The 26,532-nt window shown below is 41.9% G+C and overlaps 1 protein-coding gene across 1 annotated transcript in view; it reads right to left on the bottom strand.

The window, feature by feature from the left end:
* LOC126416414 (1,5-anhydro-D-fructose reductase-like) overlaps window positions 1-26,532 on the bottom strand; it is a 121,332-nt gene that overhangs the window by 76,536 nt on the left and 18,264 nt on the right. The window contains exons 2-3 of the mRNA XM_050084132.1: window positions 23,533-23,709; window positions 7,281-7,448 (exon numbers count right to left, since the gene is read on the bottom strand). Of these exons, the coding sequence (XP_049940089.1) occupies window positions 7,281-7,448; window positions 23,533-23,607 (243 nt within the window). The 5' untranslated portion in view covers window positions 23,608-23,709. The remainder of the gene's footprint in view (window positions 1-7,280; window positions 7,449-23,532; window positions 23,710-26,532) is intronic.

Below are 26,532 nucleotides of genomic sequence, written 5' to 3'. Positions count from 1 at the left end.
AATGGGTTGGGAAAGGTTCTCCAAGTTCACAAAAAGTTCATCAAATCAGGTCAGCTCGTCAGATCAGATCAAATGTCAAAGCTATGCTGATAGTTTTCTTCAACTTTGAATGATTAGTTCATCATGAATTCGTGCTACAGAGGCAAACTGTTAATTGATGGTACTACCAGGATGTGTTGTGACACTTGCAAGATAATGTGAGAAGGGAACTCCTGAAATGTGGTGAGAAATTTCATGGGTCTTGCATCACAACTATGCACCTCCACATTCGTCTCTGTTGGTGCATGACTACAGTACAAAAAACAAAATCACTGTGCTGTCTCATCCTCTGTTCTCTCCAGACCTGGCCCCTGCAGATATTTTTTTATTTTTTTTTTTATTTCCAAAGTTGAAAACACAGCTGACAGGATGACGATTTGTGACAATAGACAAGATACAAGAAAACTCTCAGATGACAATTCACATGACCCAGCAAGAGGAGGACCAAGAGTGCTTCCGGATGTGGAAGTGGCATTGAGAGCAGTGTACCAATTGTGGAGGAGAGCATTTCAAAGGAGACCATGCACAATAAGTAAAAGATAAGCATAGAAGAATTTTGTGGACAAATTTCCATAATTTTTTGAACTAATGTTGCATTTCAATACAGAGTTCTGGAAAGCAATGAGTGATAGTGTGACAGATATCAGAAATCCTAAACATATATAATGAAGAGGTAGAGTTGGATGCCGAAGTGATCACAAATTTCTAGTCAGCCCAAAAAATGAAATTTCAAAGGGGCAGAAAATTACAAATAATAATTATGATCAGTTCTGCATAAATAAGTTAAGGGTAATGAGATAATGGAAGTGAAAGTAACTGCAAAGATTTTAATGTTGTAATTGGTTATTGATGATTATGTACTTGGGGTGAAAAGATTTTATCATTCAACTGTAATACACTGAAGTGCCAAAGACACTGGTATAGGCATCTGTATTCAAGTACAGAGATATGTAAACAGGCAGACTACAGCACTGCAGTCAGCAACGCTTATGTAAGACAAAAAGTGCTAAGCACAGTTGTTAGATCGGTTACTGCTGCTACAATGACAGGTTATCAAGATTTAAATGAGTTTGGACATGGTGTTATAGTCGGTGCACAAGCAATGGGACACAGCATCTCCGAGGTAAAGAGAAAGTTCAGATTTTCCCATACAACCATTTCACGAATGTACTGTGAATATCAGGAATCCGATAAAACATCAAATCTCTGACATCACTGTGGCTGCAAAAAGATCCTGCAAGAATGGGACCAATGATGACTGAAGAGTATCATTCAATATGACAGAAGTGCAGCCCTTCCACGAATTGCTGCAGATTTCAATGCTGGGCCATCAACAAGTGCCAGCGTGTGAACCATTCAATGAAACATCATCAATATGGGCTGTTGGAGCCGAAGTCCCACTCGTATACCATTGATGACTGCATGACACACAGCTTCACCTGGGCCTGTCAACACCAACATTGAACTGTTGATGACTGGAAACATGTTGCCCGGTCAGACGAGTCTCATTTCAAATTGTGTCGAGCGGTTAGATATGTACAGGTGTGAAGACAACCTCATGAATCCATGGACACTGCATGTCAGCAGGGGACTGTTCAGGCTGGTGGAGGCTCTATAATACTGTGGGGTGTGTGCAGTTGGAGTGATATGGGACCCCTGATATGTCTAGATATGACTCTGACAGGTGACATGTATGTAAGCATCCTGTCTGATCACATACATCCATTCATGTTCATTGTGCATTCTGACTGACGTGGGCAATTCCCAGCAGCAAAATGCAACACCCCACACATCCAAAATTGCTACAGAGTGGCTTCAGAAACACTCTTCTGAGTTTAAACACTTCCAATTGTCACCAAACTCCCCAGACACAAACACTATTGATCATATCTGGGATGCCTTGGAATGTGCTGTTCAGAAGAGTTCTCCACCCCCTCATACTCTTACAGATTTATGGACAGCCCTGCAGGATTCATGGTGTCAATTCCCTCCAGCACTACTTCAGACATTAGTTGAGTCCATGCCATGTCTTCCTGCGGCACTTCTGCATGCTCACTGTGGCCCTACACGATGTTAGGCATGTGTCCCAGTTTCTTTCGCTCTTCAGTGTATTGCTGCTGCTGCTGCTGCTGATGATGATGGTGATGACAACGATGACGACAATGAAAAGAATGATGGTGACAGTGGTGGTGGCTTATGGTAAGAAAGGGATGCTTTATGCTGAGATTATAAAAGAAACAGCAAGAGATAAAATGTTCATTAGATCAAATTTTACCAGTCAATATTTGTTAGTTACTAGATTAATAGGGGAAATAAAGAAGAGTAGGAGAAAAACATATAGCATGGAATTTTGAGTGTAGCTTGGGATAAATGTAATGGCAATAAGAGGAATAAGGAGCTGAGGACTGAACTAAGAGAAGTTAGTGAGAAGATGCATCCTGATTGGTGGAAAGAAATGAATAATAGGTTGGACGATAGAGAGGATAATTCTGCCACTGAAAACTGTGACTACAAAGGGGATCAGATATGGCTATAAATGCATTATATATGGAATGGGAGGCACCCATAAAAATACAGGACAGAAAATAGGGATTCCAGAGAAACTGAAAATGATCTGTCGTATGAAGGGGATGACAGAAATGAGTGCAAGTTACAGGGAAGTCCTTATACCTACATCCAAACTTCCAAGCTGGTAACTGGAAGGAAGGGGGGGGGGAGGGGTGTCAACTGCTTTGTAATACCAGTAGTCCATTTATGAAAAACTGAGGATCAAAATTAAAAACAGCCCAGATTTTGTTGAAATGTCTGTAATGGGGGTTAAAATACGGGGAACTACTGGGAGATCTAGTACGGATGTGAAGAAACAAATACTTTTATCATTTACTATTGGCAATGTAAAACTCTCAAAAAGTTGTCTATTAATACCACACTTGAATGAAAACACTACTTTGAGAACAAATAGGATTGTGAAAGCTGAACTGGGATTTAATTGGTTCAATAGAAAACAAGTCTTTACTGATTCTAAAAGAATAATTTCTCTAAGGCTACATTAATTGTTCAGAATAATGTAGTACAAACAGCAACAATCAAACCAGGAAGTTGTTGATGCTAAAGAAAGGGATACTTTGAGAACAATGATGATTATACGGAAGAGAACTGCTTATGAGAATATTATGACATACTCAATGGGGGAAAGTCAGAAACTATAAATGCAAATTTAAGTTAAAACCACATGAATAATTTATTATTAAGCTATATGGTGTACCATTTTCAGAAAGTGAAGTTGCAGAAAATGGAAAGTTGGTTATAACATAGAGAGGTTGTAATGAGTACAACAACACTCATGTTGTTGTTTCAAAGAAAGATGAGGGAGAAAGACTATTTGTTGATTGTAGACATTTAAACAAATTGTTGGTGAGGGAATTAATTAATCTGAAAATACTGATGAGTTACTACAGAAGCTTGACAATATTAAATTCATGACTAGCTTGGACATTACTTCTCGATTTCTTACCATATTATCTTATGAATTAAGAGTGATAACAGTGACAGAGGATTTGGAGCACATATATTCCAAGAGAAGATTGCAGATGGTAAGTTGGACACAAATCTATAGCTTTTGCCAATAGAAATCTACATAAAAGTGAAACTGTTACAGGAAATGAGCTTGTAAGGCCCAGTCAAACAGAGAGCAGGCTTCTCTTGTGGTCGGAATGCAAGGTCCCCCATAATGATTGGCTGTGATCAAACAGAACATGAGCAGGACACTGTGATACAGTTGTCGAATGGTGCTTGTTGTGAGTGAGTCAGCTGGTGTTCAGTTAACAAGAGTAGCAGTTCTAATGATGATTAATTTGCTTTTATTTGCTTCCGCTTCAAGGAAGTGAAGAAAGTCTGTACATGATATTAACAATAATCAAAAAGATCATGGTGAATTTCACTGTCTTTTCAAGGAACTGTAGTCTTGTGAAGACTTGTTCTTCAGTTATTTTTGAATGCCTCACAAACTATTTGAAACTGTACACATACTCATTCACTTGAAAATTGGAAAAAAATGAAATGAACTAGGGAACTCTCTTGGGTTCAAAGCAAAGACTGTATTAAGTAATCACATTATTTATGATGTCAACTGATTCTACCATCACTGTTTGGAAGAATATTATTTATGATATACATCATTTACTATAAGTTTACTTTATTTTACAGGCACTTTCAGTACCACAAGATTTATATCAATACTTACATGCTTTCAAAACTATTAATAATTATAAAACATGGAACTAGATAAATAAGATATAAATGGAAAAATATTGTCAACACTGTCTACAAACAATTGCGAGCTTTGTCATCTACAATGAAAATCACATTTGCCTTCTTGTACATTTCTCTGGCACTACAAAAGTCATTGGAAGATCCCCCTGGTTCCAAGATTACAATGGTAATGTCAAGAGGATGAGGATTGGGAGGAGGAGGAGGAGATCCCATCGATAACAAGGTCATTAGAGATGGAGCACAAGCTCGGATTAGGGAAGGGTGGGTAAGGAAATTGGCTGTGTCCTTTTAAAGGAACCACCCTGGCATCTGCCTGAAGCAATTTAGGGAAATCACGTTGGCTGGTTGGCTGGACGCAGGTTTGAACTGTCGTCTTCCAGAATACGGGTCCTATGTGCTAACCACTGCACCATCTTGCTCCGTATAGTGACATCATTTGATGATCCAGTTTCGGTACTACATTGTGTCGCCACTGAGCTGGATGATGGAAGCAATGCAGGGGATAGCTGCAGTGATGTTGCATTGTTTAATACTGCAAGTTCACTACCTCCAAATAACTGAGCCAGTGGATTTTTAAATGAGTTTGTGTGCAAAATGTGAACGGCTTGAATGAATGTGAACAGCTCAAAAATAAGTCACCTATTTGGTAGAACTCATGCTTTTCTCTTCTTTGGGACTGCAGCTAAAGCTTCCTTAATCTTTTCATTTTGGCTTTTATGCCAAAGGAGCTGACACTGCTGGTTCATTTGATGCTTCTATCTCTCAACCCTCAATGTCAAGTAATGATTATTCTGACTCTTCAACATTTGATGATGTAGGATGTAGTGTGGTGTGTCACAAAAAACTCCAACTTATCTGCCAATGGGCAATTCTGATATTTCTTGGCTAAACCTGTGCCTTCCTTTATGAATTATAGATATTTGCCGGTGGAATCTTGTGGATTCTTCCATTTTGCTCATACAGCTCACCTGTCAATCAAATCACATGCAAATTACTTATTTTACTCTCACAATGCATCTCTTACTAACATGGGTGGTTTCAGTTGCCTGAGACTGCAGTCGTGTGTGTGAATTACGTTTGCACAGTTGACTGGAGGAACTGAATTACATTCTCCACCAGGGTTTCAATTACCTCTCATCGTGCTCTGAAATGAGAAATGTCCTGCCCACTATCCTCCCCACCCGTCCTACCGTTGTATTCCGCCGTCCACCGAACCTACACAATATACTCCTTCCTGGCCTCAACCTTCGTTAGTCACTGTCCTCACACATCCAGCCCCCTTCCTGTTCCCATTCCAGCACTACACAGCCATCATTTCACCGCCACACCGAGTCTTTTAATTTCTTTTTATTTCTCTCCTTTCCGCTACTTACCCCATCCCCCCCTCCACACCTTCTCTCCTGCGCTCCGTCTAAACTGCAACACTCCACTGTCCGCCACTTCCACCATACTATCCATCCCCCTCCTGCCTCAGCCTCCTCCTTACCCCCACCCAGTCGCCATTCCCATCATGCACTGCTGCTGCTGCTCGCAGTGTGGTTCAGCTCTCTGAGACTGTAGACAAGTGTGCAATTAGTGTTTGCATGAGTGTGTGTGTGTGTGCATGTGTATATGTGTGTCTACTGCTGACAAAGGCCTTAATGGCCGAAAGCTATAGTTGTGTGAATCTTTTCGTTGTGCCTATCACGACTCAGCATCCCCACTATATGGTGAGTAGCAACTTTCCTTCTCTGTTATTGTTACATTCCATCCTGGATTTTCCATTGTTTGATTTTATTTCTGAATATAAACTTTTACAGGGTAGCCATTTAACAATTGCCTAAACCACTTTACCCCCTTGCTTGGTAACTACTTGAGAAGTAAGTTCCCCCAAGGCAACAGAAAGTGATGCTCAACAGCAGATTCTTGCTAAAGATTCTTCTACCATCAACAAACACTACAAACTCAGAAAATATAAAATAAAGATGCAAGCAGTAGTGATGAATGTGACAGCTTATCAGTTATGTACTTTGTATTCCACCTTTACATGCACAACCATTAAAGTTATTGTATCACTTCTGTTATTTTTCACACATTAGTGAAAAGTCCACATTTAATTAATTTCTTTACCCCTTGTTTACAAAAATGTAATTGTAAAAACTTTACACATAGTTGAAAATACACATACGTGTAAAATTGCATGTTACGAGCAATAAATTGAAACTGAAAAGGATCACTAAGTGAAACTACATCTTTTATGTTGAATACCTTGCTAATGAGTGCAGCGACAGCGGTAATGAGTGCAGCGACAGCGGAACCATGAGGATTACAGGTAGATACAGAATTCTAGAGTTCACTTCAAAGACTTGGTTGTTGGACAGTACACATTACTTGTCTGTCCTGCATTTCAGGTTACCGCTGTAGATCTAGCTTATCATGTGCTTTTCTGTCTGTAAGTTATTTCCTATTTGATGACTATATCATTCAGAGCTCTTCAGGTTCTCTTGATGGTATGTGATGATATGTCTTTAGAAATATATTCTGCGCATCGGAAAACATTATTGGGCATCGCTTTCATACCAACCAGGATAATCATGTGTGGCTGAACCGCCTCCTCTGTTCCTCACTAATGGAATCATGGATTCTGCAAGCTGACAATATGATCAATAAATGCAATATCAGCTACTGAATGAACTGCAAAGTTATCAGAAATCAGTAAGCTCCAATAGTGACAATGATAATGACAATGAAATGGTGGTACTGCACAATAATGTAGTCAATGCCAGCAAAATCTTCAGCAAAGCAACTGCAAAAGACAGAATGAGCTCGAAGGAGTTCAGAGTTGCTGTCATTGCAGGCCACGTAGGAGCATCACGTTGAAAAGAGCAAATTATGCACCACACCTCAGCATACATACGGAGGCATACATGCCACAAGCATACACGTCACAATCTAAACTAGTACAAGAAGCTGTAATGCCAACTACTCACCTTAGTTACAATAAAAAGATCTTCACGTTTCAGTTTCCCCGAATCAAGCCATTTCTTCAAAGCTTGCCCTATTTCCGCTTCATTTCCATACATGTAAGCTGTATCAATGTGCCTGTAGCCTGTTTCCAAGGCAATATCAACAGCACGTCCAACTTCACCTTTAGACGACTGTAAAAAATGAACTGCATAACTACAATAACAAAGGGTTCCAATCTGCTAACAATATAACTGCAAGGGGTGATCAAAAAGGTTCCATTCGAAGGCCCAATCCACAATCTGTATGCCAATCAGGTAAAATCACTATGAGTATTGTGGCAATCATCCCACCAATGCATCAAAAAGAAGATACCTGTTTGGTAAAGCTTCGTATCCTACTGTGTGAAGAAGTCCGTAAATGCCTGCTGCGCATTCTCGTCCAACAGGAATGGTCGACCTTCCAACGCCTTTTTACAGAGACCAAAGAGGTTAAAATTGCTTGGGGAGAGATTTGGGCTATAAGGCGGGTGCTCAATTGTCTAACAAAGAGATAGAGGGGCTGGCCAGTACTTACCTCAGCTCAGTACAGCCGATAGATACACAAAAAACAGAACCGAAAATTTACGTTCCTAGCTTTTCCCCCTGAGATAAGTCTTTCCGCTCCCAGGATTGGAATGACTCCTTACCCTCTCCCTTAAAACCCACATCCTTTCGTCTTTCCCTCTCCTTCCCCCTTTCCTGATGAGGCAACAGTTTGTTGCAAAAGCTTAAATTTCGTGTCTATGTTTGTGTTTGTTTGTGTGTCTATCGACCTGCCAATACTTTCGTTCAGTAAGTCACATCATCTGTGTTTTTAGATATATTACAAGATTATGACTTTGAAACAATACACTCCTCTGTTGCTGGTCACCATGATGTTTTAGCTGATGGCCAAATCCTGCCACTTTATAATTGAGCCTTTCATTAATGTAATGAAAATTTTTAGATTCCGTTAAGAGTTGGTTTGACTGCAAGCATAGTCGGTTCACATAAATAACATCTATATTTTACATGGCCATAGAGTAGTTATCTATGTAATAGAGAAAATTTAGGGAAAAAAGTTAAGATAATTCTGTGTTCTGATATCAAGGACAATAAATAGTTCACATCTTGGATTCATTATTAATTGGAATTACTCTGCGTGAATATACTTTGCAGCGAGTTTAGCAGACATGTAAGGTCCAATATTATGATTATGTTGGGTCACAATCCTAGCTGAGTCATGCATCACCCACAGTCCTTAGTGCTTTATCTTGTCTCATGAATTGTCGAGCCACAATTCTAACTGAGTCATACATACCCACAGTCCTCAGTGCTTAATATTGTCTCAGGAATTTCACGAAGTAAAAATCATTAGCACCGATAAGTCTCTCTCTCTCTCTCTCTCTCTCTCTCTCTCTCTCTCTCTCTCTCTCTCTGTGTGTGTGTGTGTGTGTGTGTGTGTGTGTGTGTGTGTGTGTGTGTGTGTGTGTGTGTGTTTTTTCCGCATCTCTACCTAAACCACTGGGTCAATTTCAACCAAACTTGGTACCTTTGTACTCCTACCACTCAAACTGTGGAAAAAAGCATTGTGCACATAAGAACTACTTAGCTCCCACTGAGGTGGAGGTGACATAGGAGATAGGCAAGGAGGAGGGAAGAAGATGGACAGAGAGGGGGAGGAGGATATGGGCAAAGAGGAAGTGGACGAGGAGATGGACAGAGAGGAGGTAGAGGAGGAGATGGATCAAGAGGGGAAGGAGGAAATGGACAGAGACAATGGGAAAGAGGAGATGTGTGCAATATATATGACATACATATATGTGGACCAGGCCATGGATAAAATGCTATTGTATTATAAAAATGAAGGTTCTTCTAAACTACACGATCAGTTTCAACCAAACTTGGTACACATATCACTTGCTGTCTGGAAAGTCACATTATGGTGGTAAACACCACTCCTCCCACTGAGGATGATGTGAAGATGGGGTGCCAGAAGATGGATAGACAGGGGGGGGGGGGGGGAAGAACTGGACACAAAGAGAGATGGAGGGAGGAGGAGACAGACACAGAGATGGAGGGATGAGGAGACAGAGAGAGAGAGAGAGAGAGAGAGAGATAGAGACAGAGAGGGTGCAGAGACCTGACAGAGAGGGGGTTGGAGAGACTGACAGGGAGGGGTCTGGTGGAGGAGACTGAAAGGGAGCAGGATGGTGGAGAAAACCAACAGGGAGTGGGGTGGAGGAGACTGACAAGGAGGAGGTGTGGATGAGACTGATAGGGAGGGAGAGGTCAGAAGAGACAGACAGGGAGGGGAGGCACAAGACCACCAGGAAGGGGGGTGTGGGAGAGACCAACAGGGAGAAGGGGGAGGGGCAGAGGAGACTGACAGGGAGGGGGGTTGGAGGAAACTGACAGGGAATGGGAGTGGACAAGATGGACAAAGGGAGGGGAGCTGGATGAGATGGACACATAGAGGGGGTGGACGAGACGGACACAGAGAGGGGGAGGATGACACAGAGGGGGGTTGATGGAGTAGGGTAGTGGGCAGGTGAAAATGAAAGAGGCTGTGAGGAGACATGTGAAAAAGGGTTTGGGGGTGAGGTGGAAATGGAAGAGGGTGTGAGGAGGCACGTGGAAGGAGGACAGGTTGTGGGGCAGGAGGAGATATATGGACAGGTTGTGGGGGTGAAGGTGGAAGGGGGCATTTTATGAGGGTGCAGGTGGAAGCAGGACAGGTTGTGATGAGGCACGTGGATGAGGGACAGTATGTGATGAAACAGTTGGATAAATAGTGAGAGAAATGGAGCAGGGGGGGGGGGGGGGAGGGGAGAGGTAAATTAGGTAAGAATTTAAATGTTTCTTGATTATTTTTAGGACACTATTTCAACAAAATTTGGTATATATACAACAAATTTTTCATATAAAAGTAGTGTGGGCATTAGCAACCCACTAGTCCTAGGGATGGGGATGAGAATGTGTGACATGTAAAAATTTTCTACAAAAATATTCTGGTACTTCTTTTCTGTATTTAATTCAATTGTAATACTTTAAAAGTATGAAACACAATTTGTGTCTTATTTGTGCTGTTCAAAGGTCAAACAGGTCACAATAATGTGCACTACAGTGAACCAAAGTTTTTTGCAACATGTTTTGGGACCAAGATCATCCCACATGGCTGAACACCACAGATAAATTTAACATCCTCTATGGAATCATACAGTGCAACACAGCAGAGATTCATGCATATATGTCTATGCACAATACATATGACTCATATATATGTGGGCAAAAGCACAGGTAAATATGTTGAATATATCTATTACCAAACAGTTTTAGATGGTGTTGAGCCTGCAGTCATGCAATATTTTAAAAAAAAAGTAAACCACCATTTAACTGTGTAATACTATATTTATCTTCCATGTTATTCAGATTTCGGCTTTTATGCCATTCTCAAGTACAATGCTGCAAGTAGTTAGATCATTATTATGTCATATCTGTTAGGGCATTTCAAAGCTACTTTAGACTGCCTTAACAGATATGAAGTAATAAGGGTCCAGAAAATTTTAGCATTGTACTTGAGAATGGCATAAAAGCCAAAATCCAGATAGCACAGAAGATAAATATAGTAATCAGTCAAACTGCATTTTTTAAGTATTATTCACAGATACTGCTGAACTTCGTGTACATCATCAATGAATAATGGTCATATCTAACTTGATAATTATATAATTTGGTTCTACAAGGGAAATAATTTTGAAATAGTATCTTTTGTGGCGGCGTTCGTAGCGACAAACAATTCACTGTAGAAACGGCTTACGAAGTCACCGCCACACTTTTAATAGCGGGCCGACCGGTCCGCTGGAACAGTGAACAGAAAGATGAAAACACAAACACTCTGATTAAATAAAAGTCGGTACTTATCTTTATTAACGAAGATACAGAAACACAGTAGTGAAATCCGTGTCTACAGAAATCTGTCTAGTTCGAGTCGGAGCAGCTAGGTCAACGTCGGCTGACGACAAACAACAACTCTGCTGCGATGAACACACAACTGACTAGCAAGTACACAATTCGGTGGCGAGTATACAACTGAGCGGCGAATACAGAACTGTCCTAGCGTTCGCGACTCCAGCGCTTAAGAAACCAGAAGCCAGCGGTGGCGCGCGCAGACTTGCGGCGATTTCCTGTCTCACTGGCGCTGCTTATGCGGACGGCGTCCGGACTTTGATGCTGCCAACCTTTTGGCAGCGGGCTCGGGTGGCATTACTGGCTAGGATATAACACTCCTCCCCCCCAAATCGCCGCACCGTCGTTGAATAATGACGTGGTGAGCGTCGACGGCGGGGGAGGGGTCTGGCCGCAGGCGTAGCAGAAGAGACCGGGGCGGAGACTGTTGTCGGTGGCAGTCCCCGGTCCGCACCCCAGCATTGGCTGCGCGGGGCCTCGGGAAACACCGACTGAAAACCGAGGTCAGGGTGCACGCCTGTGACCACGGGCGCAGCTTCTGGTACTGGACGCGACGGGGCGTCGGGACCCACGAAGAGAGGCAGCGTCTCCTGACTCTGCGTCGACAGCTGCTGAGTGGGCACCGGACAAGGCGCTGCGGTGTCAGACTCCTCGGGGGTGCCCAAGGAAAGCGGCTGCAGGACAGGCTGCACAGCCACCGCTTGGGAAGGCGGCCCGGCTGAGGGGTCGACGTCCATCAGCTCCGAAGGCGGTGGCGACTGAAGAGGGACCGCAGGCGCCGGAGCAACCACCTGGGGCGCTCCCGGATGAAGCTGCGCTGGAGGCATCAACGGGACGGGCTGTCGGCGTGGTAGCGGCGACGGCTGCTGCTGCTGCCCTGGGGGCGGCAGCGAAGTCGGAAGGCGCAGCTGGAACCTGCCGCGGACCAAATCTGTGGACAAAGAACGAGCGGCAGAATCCGGGCGGCCAGCGCGGCGCAACTGGTTCTGATGCCTCCTGTGCACCCCAGTAGCACCTTGAACAGTATAAAAACCGCGACCCTGGACACTTATCACGGTACCACGTTCCCAACGACGGCGACCGTGATAAACTCTGAAAAAAACGGCGTCGTTGCGCTGAAAACGCGTGCGATGCTCAGAAGCGGCGGGTCGATCCGGGGGGTGCAACAACCGTAGTAGGGTGCGATGACGACGGCCGTGGAGAAGCTCCGCAGGCGAAGGGCCGTCGCGTGGCGTGGTCCAGTACGACGACAGGAACGTGATGAGGGCCTGCTGACGAGAGTGCGTAGCACGAAGGCGGTCCATATGATCCTTGAATGTGCGTACAAAATGTTCCACTGCACCATTCGATTGAGGGTGGAACGGCGGAGTAAGAACATGGCGAATGCCATTGGCAGAACAAAAACTTTCAAATTCAGCAGAGGTAAATTGTGGACCATTGTCAGACACTAAAACTTCTGGTAGACCCTCAATACAAAAAATTGAAGTCAACACCTGTATAGTTTGTGCAGACGTTGTAGACTGCATGGGCACAACAAACGGAAAATTACTAAATGCATCTATCATGATGAGCCAACGAGAATTCCAATATGGACCAGCGAAATCAATATGTACTCGCTGCCAGGGACCGGCAGTGCGTGCGTTGAGGCGGAGCAGCTTGGTGTTCGGCACACGTCAAACAATCTGTAGACATCTGCGTAATCTGCTTATCAATGCCGATCCATGTACAATGACGGCAGGCAAGCTGCTTGGTGCGGACCACTCCCCAATGACCTTGATGCAACAAGTCGAGGACCTTGGATTGGAGCACTTGGGGAACCACTACACGAAGCTGGTCATTCTCGGTGCGTAACAGCAAAACTCCGTGCGAAACAGACAACAGATGACGTTGCGGATAATAGCGACGAACCACAGGATCCGATATGTCCTTTGCCTTGGACGGCCAACCACGTTGAACAAAACGTAATAGTAAACTCAGATGAGGATCCGTAGCTGTCTCACGTGCCACCTGACGATAATCAATCGGAAAATCCTGGAGGGATTGATGCTCATCGGCGTCAATCTGATGGCAAGAGTCGTCAGAGGAATCGAAGACATCATCCGCAGCAATCGGCAATCTAGAAAGCGCATCAGCGTTTGCATGCTGAGCTGTAGGGCGATACAGTATCTCATACTGGTATTGTGATATCAAAAGAGCCCAACGTTGTAGTCTCTGAGCTGTCCGCTGAGGAACTGGTTTAGACGGATGAAACAGTGACGTCAGGGGCTTGTGATCTGTTACTAAATAGAATGGTCTACCATAGAGGTAGTGATGAAATTTTGTGACGCCGAACACAATAGCCAATGCTTCCTTGTCCAATTGGCTATAATTACACTGAGCTTTGTGTAGCAATTTAGATGCGAACGCAATAGGACGTTCGGTGTTACTGACTCGGTGAGACAACACAGCACCGAGGCCGAAAGAAGAGGCATCACAAGCTAACACCAGAGGCTTGTTAGGGTCGTAATGGACCAGACAACGATCATTCAATAAAGCCTCTTTAAGCTGCTGAAGGCTGATTGGCAATCAGCTGACCACACAAACGGAACATTCTTACGGCGGAGACTACGCAACGGTGCAGCAATCTGTGATGCATTAGGTATAAACCTAATATAATATGTCAATTTTCCAAAAACTGCTTGCAATTCCTGCAGATTGCGAGGGGCGGGCAAATCACGAATAGCTGCTAAATGTGACTGGGAGGGATGAATGCCTTGAGCATTAATAACATGTCCCAGATACTCCATCTCCGTAAGGAAAAATGAACATTTATCGATGTTGCAACGTAGGCCTGCCTGAGACAACACTGTAAACAAACACTCCAAATTACGGAAATGTTCAGCAGGCGTGCAACCGGACACAACAATATCGTCTAAATAGTTGCAACACGATGGCACATTAGCCAGAAGTTGTGACAAAAAACGCTGAAAAACAGCTGGAGCTGACGCACAACCAAAAGGCAAACGCAGAAAACGGAACAACCCCAACGACGTGTTTATGACAAAATACTGTTGTGATTGCTCGTCGAGGGGCAACTGCAAATATGCTTCACGGAGATCAATTTTGGAAAAGAAACGAGCTTCCCCTAACTTATCCATCAGCTCGTCCGGTCTAGGCAAAGGAAAAGAATCAATGACAGTCTGAGGATTAACTGTCGACTTAAAATCAGCACACAAACGTAACTTGCCAGACGGTTTCTTTATAATAACTAAGGGAGAAGCCCACTGGCTCGCTGAAACGGGTTGAATAACACCGATGTTTTGCCAATGGCGAAGTTCATCTGCTACAGGTGCCCGGAGGGCGTGAGGCACTGGACGAGCACGAAAAAATCGAGGCTGAGCATTATCTTTTAACGTAATATGAGCGGCAAAGTTCGCAGCACAACCTAGTTCGTCTTTAAATATGTCACTGTATCGTCTACACAAATCGGTTATGCTGTCTTGAGGAACAACAACAGAATTAATTTGCAACACATTGTCTTGGATAGACAGGCCAAACAAGTCAAAACAGTCTAATCCGAAAATGTTTACACTGTCTGTAGCGCGGAGCACTGTGAATGAAACTGTTTTTGTATTGCCACGGAATGTGGCTGGCACGCTACATACACCTAACACAGGAATTTGTTCTCCACTATAAGTAGCCAAAGAATGTTTTGCCACTGAAAGTTTAGGGCGGCCAATAGCCGCATACGTAGCACTATTTATGAGAGTCACAGACGCACCAGTGTCTAATTGAAAATTGAAGGTCTTATCCTGGATGCGTAGCTTCACAAATAGGTTATTACACTGTCTCTGGATCGGTGCAGTGGAGGCGGAAGACACAAAATCAGCGCGTTTAGCGCGTGTTCGCTGCTTACGACAACTCGTGGGTTGGGCGGGTGGAACAACAACTCCCGCTTCACTTGCAGTCTGTACATTACGTTTTACAGCGTTTGAATTACGCTTGGGTCGCATAGCAAAGGGCTGGGTGGGTGGCTTATTGCGAACAAGTTTATTACCCACACGAACCTTGGAAGAGTCTTTAAACGCGACCTTCTGGGCGGGCTGGCTTTGAAGAACATGAACATCCATGGGCTGGGCAGCACTAGAATTGTTCTTGCGTTTACGCAAACAAACAGTCTGGATGTGTCCTTTCCTTTGACAAAAGTGACAAACCGCGTTTCTTAATGGGCAATGTTCACGAGGATGAGCAAGAACACACTTAGGGCAAGACTTAACTCTATCATTTTGCACACACGGCTGACGAATGTGTTTAACATGACGCAGCCGGCTAGTGTTTACAGTCTGACTCTGCCGGTGGGGCCGCGGGCGTGACATAACTTGCTTAGCACAGGCAATTTGAGAAATACATGGCTGATCTAACTCACACTCAGCATAGTCAAACGTATCTTGGGCTTCAATGATGTTCATCACAGTCTCTAATGACGGGTCAGGCAACTTTAAGATAGCAGCACGAATACGAGAATCTGCAATGTTTTGAGTAATAGCGTCTCGTAACATGACATCACTGTAGGAAGCTCCACACACACAATTAAATCAGCACTGACGGGTGAGGCCCCGTAAATCTGTTAACCACTGTTTATTAGATTGATGTGGCAGTTTCTTTAATCTGAAGAACTTGAATCTGGCTGCTGCCACATGAACTCGCGACTCGAAATACTCACAAGCTTGTTAACAACAGCGTCATAGTCTAAAGCTTCTGGCTTGGATTCCGGGAACAACTTACAAAGTAGTCGATAGACTTCCACGCCTGCAGTGGAAATTAAATAAAGCTGCCGCTCAGTACCCGTGATTTTGTAGACTGTCATGTGCGCCTGCAACTGCGCGAAATATTCTCGCCATTCTTCTCTTGATGCATCAAAAGCACGGAAAGGTGGTGCTGCCTGTGCTTGTTCCTTTTGTGTCGGAGGATTAGCCGCTTGTTTGGCGATTGCTTCCACCAGACTTTGTATTTGCTGACTCTGTAACAAGATCAACTGTTGTAATTCGGCAGACATAGTGAACACAAATTAAACCAGCCCCCAAAATTTTATCGCTATAATTAGTATAACCAGAAACAAGTTGAACCAGCCCTGCACATGAGTTCGGAAGCCCTCGTCACCAGTTTTGTGGCGGCATTCGTAGCGACAAACAATTCGCTGTAGAAACGGCTTACGAAGTCACCGCCACACTTTTAATAGCGGGCCGACCGGTCCGCTGGAACAGTGAACAGAAAGATGAAAACCCAAACACTCTGATTAAATAAAAGTCGGTACTTATCTTTATTAACGAAGATACAGAAACACAGTAGTGAACTCCGTGTCTACAGAAATCTGTCTAGTTCGAGTCAGAGCGGCTAGGTCAACGTCGGCTGACGACAAACAACAACTCTGCTGCGATGAACACACAACTGACTAGCAAGTACACAATTCGGTGGCGAGTATACAACTGAGCGGCGAATACAGAACTGTCCTAGCGCTCGCGACTCCAGCGCTTAAGAAACCAGAAGCCAGCAGTGGCGCGCGCAGACTTGCGGCGATTTCCTGTCTCACTGGCGCTGCTTATGCGGACGGCGTCCGGACTTTGATGCTGCCAACCTTTTGGCAGCGGGCTCGGGTGGCATTACTGGCTAGGATATAACAGTATCCTGTTCTGTACTTAGTGTTGTCAGCCAAAATTGGAGATTTATTTTACTTTGCACAACCAACATGTTGTGTTACATGCCCATTTTCTAGTACTACTGTTCCAAAAACTCTGTTCTTATATACAGCAAAAATTGCTGAAATAAAAGTGACCTTCTGTTGTGTGGTAAATAATTTATCACCAATATTGGATGGTGAAAAATGGAATAGTTAACCTGTAAACCTGCAGTATATTAGGTAGTTTTCCAGCGACATCTCGTTTCATTACTTAATGTCTTCATTGTATGTTACCATATCTTGATGTATAAGGAGTTACAATTTAATTTTTTTATATAGTGGAGATACTGAGTCACAAAGAGGCCTATCTGCAACTCAAGTGTCCCTGCTACATGGTGAGCACCAATTATTCTTTTTATAATATTGTTACATTCCATAATGAATTGTCTATTGCCGAATTTCATTTCTTTCATGATGATCAAACATTTGTTGTTTCACAGTACACCAAAAGAGTGTCGTATCTTTAAAACAGTGCGATGACACCAGTTCTTGTGTTAAAAAAAATGATTTCATGCACTATGAATTGGTCATTCTTTAAGCTGATATTATTTGATAGATCCATAAATAAAAATACACCTAGTTAGATATCTTCTTCTTTGTCTCTGCAGCATAATAAAAGACTGTTTCTTTGATACTCAAAATCATTTTGCTTTTCTTCTAAATTTCTGAAGTAATACAATATAGTGTACCATAATTAATAGTGTAAACTGGCACGGGTGACAGCATACAATAATAAAAGCAAAAAAATCCTGCAAATGAGCCTTTTGGGAGATAATTATGAGTGTGTGGTTATGAACTGCTACTGAATTTAGTCCAAAACATGAGGCATGATCAAAAAATGTAATGGGAATTTTTGAATGTTGTAGGCTTTATACATCAAATTTTCATTTTTTGAAATCTTGTTGGTGCACACGTATGTTTGCGTTTTCAACTGCTTTGAATATATATTTTAGTGTTGACAACTGAGAAGGTTTTTGAGTGCTCAGCAAATTTTTACTTTCAAAAAAGATGTCTCAAAGAATGTGCAGTAAATTTTGCTTTGAAAATAGAATAAACTGCAGCATCACATTCGAAGTGTTGATGGGACCTTTTGGCAAGTCAACTACGAGTAAGACAAGAGTTTACAAGTGGTATAAACGTTTCAAAGAGGGTCAAGAAGATGCTGAAGATGATGACCACCCAGGACATCCTAGCACATCAATTACTGATGGAAAAAAAAAAGGTTCTGGAAAATTGCTGGATCACTGTCAGAGAGATTGCTGATGATACCAGCATATCCTCTGGCTCATGCAAAGCAATTTTTTTGGGGCATGAAATGTGTAGCAGCAAATTTTGAAAGTTTGCTCTAAAAATGTTCAGTTTTGACCAAACACAACACCATGTAGACGTTGCTCAGGAATTGTAGAATAAAGTCGACAATGATCCATAACTTCTAAAGGAGGTTATAACAGGTGATGAAAAATGGGATATGACTTCCAAACGAATGCCCAATTGTCCCAATGGCAACTACCAGAAGGTCAAAGGTAAAAAAAAATTCAACAAGTTCAATCACATGTGAAGGTTCTTCTGTTTTCTTCCATTATAATGGGATAATGTATCAAGAGTTCCTGCCTAATGGTTGTACAATCAATAAGGAGTACTACTAGGAAGTTATGTGCCATTTGCAGCAATAAATTTGAAGAAAACAACCAGAAATGTGGCAAAACCATTCATGGAAATTGCGTCACAATAAGGCTCCCACTCACACTTCAATGCTTGTTCATGACTTTTTCGCAAAAAAAAACAAAACAGTTATGTTGCCTCAGCTACCCCGTTCACCGGACATGGCTCCTCGTGACACCTTTTAATTCCCAAGGCTGAAAAGAGTTGCAGGAGAATATGGGATTGGAAATAGGTACGAGAGAGGAGAAAGAGTAATTGAGTTCTGCAATAAATTTGAAGTACTAATGGTGAACATGCAGTTCAAAACTCACAAGAAAGAAAATTCCAGCTGCATTACATCATGGTCAGAGATTACAAAACCAGATACATTGGATTGTAGGGTGTACCAAGGAGCAGATATACACTTGGATCACAATTCAGTAATAATGAAAAGTAGACTGAAGGTGAAGATAATCATCTACAATAATCAATGTGGAACAATGTTGGATGCTGAAGAATGAGGGTTGCCCAGAAAGTAATGCACTTTTTTCTCAGCCGAAAACAATGCTATGAACGTGAAACATTACATACGTATTATTTGAAGTCTCGTGAGCAAGCACACCAAGTTTCCATCACTTCCGCAGATAGTAAGCTGAAACCCAAAGTGGAATGCTCTGAGATATTTAGCGAGTCATGGAACGAATATTGGAAAACAGATTAGAGGCCACAGGAGGCGAACTTTTCATTGCAGTTGACAAAAATATTCTCTCTCTTGAGGTTGAAGTTGAGCTGACAGTGAAGTCAACTGGCCTCATATAACAGGTCTAGGTAAAACCAAGTTAATTGTTGGATGTTTTTACTGGCCACCTGATTCCAATGTGGCAGTTCTAAAGACATTTGAAGAAAGTCTTGAGGTGTTTGTAAGTAATACTACAATAGCTGCAGGTGTGAGTGCAGACTGAGATATCTATGGATTTACTGTGGAGAGTACAATCATGTGAAGCACTTTCAACAAATTTTCTAAAAACTGTCTTTAGCAGCCAGTTTGGCAGCCCACACACAATGAAAATACACTCCTGGAAATGGAAAAAAGAACACATTGACACCGGTGTGTCAGACCCACCATACTTGCTCCGGACACTGCGAGAGGGCTGTACAAGCAATGATCACACGCACGGCACAGCGGACACACCAGGAACCGCGGTGTTGGCCGTCGAATGGCGCTAGCTGCGCAGCATTTGTGCACCGCCGCCGTCAGTGTCAGCCAGTTTGCCGTGGCATACGGAGCTCCATCGCAGTCTTTAACACTGGTAGCATGCCGCGACAGCGTGGACGTGAACCGTATGTGCAGTTGACGGACTTTGAGCGAGGGCGTATAGTGGGCATGCGGGAGGCCGGGTGGACGTACCGCCGAATTGCTCAACACGTGGGGCGTGAGGTCTCCACAGTGCGTCGATGTTGTCGCCAGTGGTCAGCGGAAGGTGCACGTGCCCGTCGACCTGGGACCGGACCGCAGCGACGCACGGATGCACGCCAAGACCGTAGGATCCTACGCAGTGCCGTAGGGGACCGCACCGCCACTTCCCAGCAAATTAGGGACACTGTTGCTCCTGGGGTATCGGCGAGGACCATTCGCAACTGTCTCCATGAAGCTGGGCTACGGTCCCGCACACCGTTAGGCCGTCTTCCGCTCACGCCCCAACATCGTGCAGCCCGCCTCCAGTGGTGTCGCGACAGGCGTGAATGGAGGGACGAATGGAGACGTGTCGTCTTCAGCGATGAGAGTCGCTTCTGCCTTGGTGCCAATGATGGTCGTATGCGTGTTTGGCGCCGTGCAGGTGAGTGCCACAATCAGGACTCCATACGACCGAGGCACACAGGGCCAACACCCGGCATCATGGTGTGGGGAGCGATCTCCTACACTGGTCGTACACCACTGGTGATCGTCGAGGGGACACTGAATAGTGCACGGTACATCCAAACCGTCATCGAACCCATCGTTCTACCATTCCTAGACCGGCAAGGGAACTTGTTGTTCCAACAGGACAATGCACGTCCGCATGTATCCCGTGCCACCCAACGTGCTCTAGAAGGTGTAAGTCAACTACCCTGGCCAGCAAGATCTCCGGATCTGTCCCCCATTGAGCATGTTTGGAACTGGATGAAGCGTCGTCTCACGCGGTCTGCACGTCCAGCACGAACGCTGGTCCAACTGAGGCGCCAGGTGGAAATGGCATGGCAAGCCGTTCCACAGGACTACATCCAGCATCTCTACGATCGTCTCCATGGGAGAATAGCAGCCTGCATTGCTGCGAAAGGTGGATATACACTGTACTAGTGCCGACATTGTGCATGCTCTGTTGCCTGTGTCTATGTGCCTGTGGTTCTGTCAGTGTGATCATGTGATGTATCTGACCCCAGGAATGTGTCAATAAAGTTTCCCCTTCCTGGGACAATGAATTCACGGTGTTCTTATTTCAATTTCCAGGAGTGTATCTTAGATGTCGTAGCTACAAATAGGCCTGAACGTATTGACAATATCATTATAGAGACAGGGTTGGTGATCATAATTTTATTATAGCAACTATGATTATGAAAATTAATAAATCAGTCAAGAAGGCTAGAAGAGTGTTTCTGCTAAAAAGAGCAGATGAGCAATTGTTAGCACCTCACTCAAGACAACGAATTGACACCACCTATATCCAATAAGATGGACATAGAGGAATTATGCATATTGTAAATTGTGGTCAGGTGAATTATGTGCCTTGTAAGTGGATTAAGGACAGAAAGACCTGCCATGGTTTAACAATGAAATTTGGAAAATGCTGAGGAAGCAGAGGCTGTTGCACTCTTGGTTCAAAAGAGAACATGTGAATAACAACAAGCAAAGGTTAGTAAGATTCATGTGCCTGTGAAAAGATCTATATGCATAACATACTATAACCACCATGGCCATACCTTAACAAAAGATCTGGCAGAGAACCCAAGAAAAATTAAGTCCTATGTAAAATTGCTAAGTGGGTCTTGAGCTTCCCTCCAGTCACTCATTTAACAGTCTGGGTGGCAGTTGAAGATAGCAAAATAAATGCCAAAGTTTTATTTTTCATATTTAACAAATCGTTAACACAGGAGAGTCATGCAAACATACCATCATTTGACCACTGAACAGACACCCATATTGATGACATAGTAACAAGCATAAGTAATAAGCTGAAAACAAGTCAGTTGCCAGGTCCGGATGGAATCCCAAAATGGTTTTACAAACAGTACTCTACAGCACTGGCCCCTTACCTAACTTGCATTTATCACAAATCTCTCGCACAGTGCAAAGTCCTAAGCGACTGGAAAAAAGTGCAAGTGACTCCTGTGTATAAGAAGGGCAAAAGAATGGACCTGAAAATTACAGATCAATATCCCTAACATCAGCTTTCTGCAGTATGTGAGGAATGCGATAGGGATGGTGAATGGCTGACTTTGGTTTATTGGGAAAGTTTGGGAAGTGTGATTCATCCATAAATCAGACCACATATAGGATGTTAGTGTGACTTACTCTTGAGTACTGCTTGAGTGATGGGAACCATACCAGGTCAGGGGATTAAAGGAAGACATCGAAGCAATTCAGAGGCAGACTGCTAAATTTGTTACTGGTAGGTTCAAGCAACATGGAAATGTTACAGAGATACTTCAGGAACTCAAATGGGAATCCCTAGAGGTAAGGCAAAGTTCTTGTAGAGGAATACTATTGAAAAAATTTAGAGAAGCAGTATTTGAAGCTGACTGCAGAACAATTCCACTGCTGGCAACGTAAGGACCACACAGATAAGATACAAGAAATTAGGGCTCATATGGAGGTATACAGACAGTCTTTTTCCCCCGCTCTATTTGTGTGTGGAACAGGAAAGGAAATGACTAGTAGTGGTACTGGGTACCCTCTGACAAGTAATACAGCAGCATTTTAAAACAGTTCTGCCAACTGTCAGATTTTTATTTTAGTGCGCAGATTATCAATTGGCTTTATAGTTGAGCACTGCACTCCTTCCCGTGCCCAAGTTAGATACACTAGAAGAAAGAGTAGATAAGTTTTACTTCTAGTTTCACACAGTTGGATATCTCTATTACTGTCAAAATTCAATGAACTGTTGATAAATTTTGTGAGTAAATAACTCTATTGATGCTATGCATGAATATAACGTTCAGAAGGGTCACTGTTTATGCTACAACCTATAAAAGCTAGTTCACCCATCATTTCAGAATGAAAGTGAAGAAATCAGTATAGTGCTTGCTAAACATAACAATTGAATACTACAACAGATAATTTATTACATGTAATAAGTATCTCAATATTCTGCAAAACTCATTTAGCTTTTTGCTCATAGGTAACTTACTTCACACTGCATTCAGCCAATAGCTATGGAAACTGGCATCATATCGATTGCATAACAACATTAATTCCACAAAATTTAATCTTATCCATAACTAATCTGAAGGAAACCTAAAAACAGTTATAACTAAAACAACCTAAAATAAGTCACAACAAGAATTATGACAAACTGAACCTATCATGTTGCACTTCTTTTACTTACAAGACACAGAAAAATTCTTCTAAATAAGTGTTTTTTAGTATTAAAGAAAAGAGGATTAGATTATCCCCCCATTTGTATTATATTATTTATAGGTAACTGGGATATAATGTATTTTTGTAATTGTTCCGTAACTTATGGCATGTCATATATTAACAACTCAAAACAAATACTCTAATTTTCTACAGAGAATAAATCATAAATAAGGACTGACAAATCTTGGTATACTCGAGTTTCAAACAAACATTTACTGAAATTTTATACCTCAAAGACAACCCATCAAAAAGCTTCTATTTTACTGGAACTTCTCTCTTGCAGCAATGAGTTTCAAAACAAACTTCAGTCACCTCACCTGAAATGTTCCTAGCCCAACAATAGGCATTTTATGCCCATTAAAGAATGTCACATTCTCCAGCTTTGGCGCCATCTTTTATTATATGTCAAATGTGCTGCTCCTAGCAATGCTGGAAAATCCACCGCACCAGCAGCTGGTTGCTGGAGCTTGTGAATAGCCACTGGATTCAGTGCACTGCAAGATAACAGCATATTACATAACTCATTCAACAACTAGTTCACATGACACAGCGCCTTCACAGTTTATCATGTTTACTGGTGAGGAACTTGTGTTACTCTGCACATTTAAAGGTATGGTAATTGCACAATAAGTGGACACACTTTAGTTCCCTAAAAATGAAGTCAAACTACAGAAAATTTGAGTCTGAGATACAAAAAACCTCAAGATTTTTAGCATACAAGGGATAACATGAGAGTTGCAAAATTTCATGTAAGCTCTGTGATATTTTCACCCAAATTTAGTGCAACTTAAAACTGCTACTAGTGGCCATCTACAGCAGGTATCTGGATCATATGCACAATACAAAGTTTAAATTTCAAGGCTATGTTGACCATCATCTCCATGTTGCATGAGATCAAACTGGGGAAAAACCAATTGTAATAATTTTTCAAACTTCGTTGACTGCAATAATTTGGCACATGTAGATTAAAGTATCTTCTCCAGTTCAGCAGATAATTTCACAGTTATCATTTATAGAAAGCTTTAGTGGTTATCTGAATATAATCGAGAAGAAAAATTTGGAAAGGAAATTAAAAATCAGGGACAAGTTTTAAGATCTGTAAATAACATTGTAATTCTGTCAGAAAGTGCAAAGGACTTTCAAAAACAGTTGAAGAGAATGGATATCATCTTGAAAAGAGGTTATAAGATGAACATTACAAAAGCTAAAAGAAGGGCAATGAATTTAAGTCAAATTAAATCAGGTGATGCCAAGGGAATTATATTTAGGAAGTTAAAACACTCAACACTGTATATGTGAAAATTAGGAATTTGTTAGCATTGAAAATAAATTTAAGTGTTAGAAAGTATTTGTCAGAAGCGTAGCCTAGCCTGGATGATAAACAGTACAGACAATGAGAGAACAGCAACTTTTGTACTCTGCTCTACACCTGAATACGAAATGTAAAGATGGGTTGGCTGAGCTACTCACAGAAGATGTACAGGGGTCCACCATCATAGATCCCTGTGGTTATTGTATAAAAATGGTAACAACATGGGAGCCGTGTATGTAAATCCAAATAAGTTCTTAAGCAATAAATGACTGGGTAAGTATGGTCTTTATTTAAACAGAATAGGATCAAAAATTCTTAAATGTTTGCTGAAACTTGAAAAATTCTGAATAATGGGGGAAACTTATAAGGAATGATGGGGATTAGAAACAGTGTTTCGTAACTAAAACGGCAAGACCGAAATGATAACCCAAGAAAGAAAATACTGCTTGAAATCATAAATAAGAAAGAATGTTCCCTCATAATGTACTGGAATATAAATGGTCTAAGTACTGACTTTCAAAACAAAAGTCATAAAATGGATGAATTACAAATTATTATTTCTGAGTGTAAAAATATCAAAGTTATTTGCCTCAATGAACATTGGCTTTCATCTGATAATATTAAAATTTTTAACAAAATCGAAAATTTTGAAGTAGCAAACAGCTTTTTTTAGACGTGAGAAATCACATGGAGGCTCTTGCATACTTACTCATTCTGATATAAAATATGTAATAAGAAATAGTTTTAATAATTTGAATGAAGATAGTATATTTGAGAGCTGCTATATCAAGTTAAGGGACCTAAATATCACAGTAGTTTCTATTTACAGAGTACCAGAGAAAGCTACAATTGAAGCTTTTCTGGCCAAATTTCAGTGCCTCCTTGAAAATCTAAATAAGGAAAAGGAAAAATGATTATAATAGCTGCCGACTTCAACATTAATATCCTAGGTGAAAGCAATTATGAGTCCAAATTCACTGACATAGTAAAAAGGTTTGGCTTCAAAGTAAACTTTACGCAAGCCACTAGGGTAAATGCATAGTCAGCCACCTGTATTGATAATATCCTAACCAACTATGTGTTTGAAAATGTCCATAAATTTTGCTTGGATCTAGGAATCTCCGACCACTCTACATTATTCACTGAACTACCAAAAATTAACAAAGAAATTCCATGTGACAGAAGCTCTATGAAAAGGAACTTCAATGAAAAAATTTCACTGTATTTAGAAATAAGTTAAGAGACGTTGAATGGCTTTATGACAGCTGTATTTCAAGTAGAAGTAACTTTAACAAATTTTTAAGCAGTTTTCTTAGGGTGTTTAATGAAACTTTACCACATAGAACCACATGCAACAAAATCACTGGTAAATTTAAATGGATAACTCAGGGTATAAAAATTTCTAGAGCTGGGGAGAGGCAACTACATAATGAACTGAAATATAATAAAAACAGATATTTTACTGAATATGTTAGACATTATAAATCTACCTTCAAAACAGTCATGAAAGCACCCAAACAATAAGTTCATTTCACAACATAAAAGTAAAACAAAGGCAGTATGGTCTGTTGTCAAATCAGAGTTAGGTGTTGGAATTAATAGAAACAAAATATCTAGGATTAAAGTAAATGATAGCCTTATTGTAAATCCAGCTCAAATACCGTAGTGTTTAAATGAATTCTTCATAAAGGTGGCAAAGTCAGATGTTGATATAGTAGAGTATCAGAGTAAAGTAAACTCCTTTGGACTCCAGCAAGGAGCTGAGTATCTCACAGATTTTAAAAAAGTCTCAATATAGCACATAGAAAATATCATATCATTAAAAAATAAAAACTCAGCTGGGTGGTATGGGATAGCAACTAAAGTGATTAAAGCAGTGTACCACATAATAGCACCTCCACCAACTAAAACAATTAATCAATCTTTTGAACAAGGATGCTTTCCTGATGTGCAGTTAACCAATGCAGGAAACGTTGTGATCAGTCTTGTACGGTGGATTTTCTGG

This window comes from Schistocerca serialis, chromosome 8, assembly GCF_023864345.2.
Source record: "Schistocerca serialis cubense isolate TAMUIC-IGC-003099 chromosome 8, iqSchSeri2.2, whole genome shotgun sequence".
Taxonomy (NCBI): domain Eukaryota; kingdom Metazoa; phylum Arthropoda; class Insecta; order Orthoptera; family Acrididae; genus Schistocerca; species Schistocerca serialis.
Note: the sequence above shows the minus strand (reverse complement) of the source record. Positions and strands in the feature narration are given on the sequence as shown.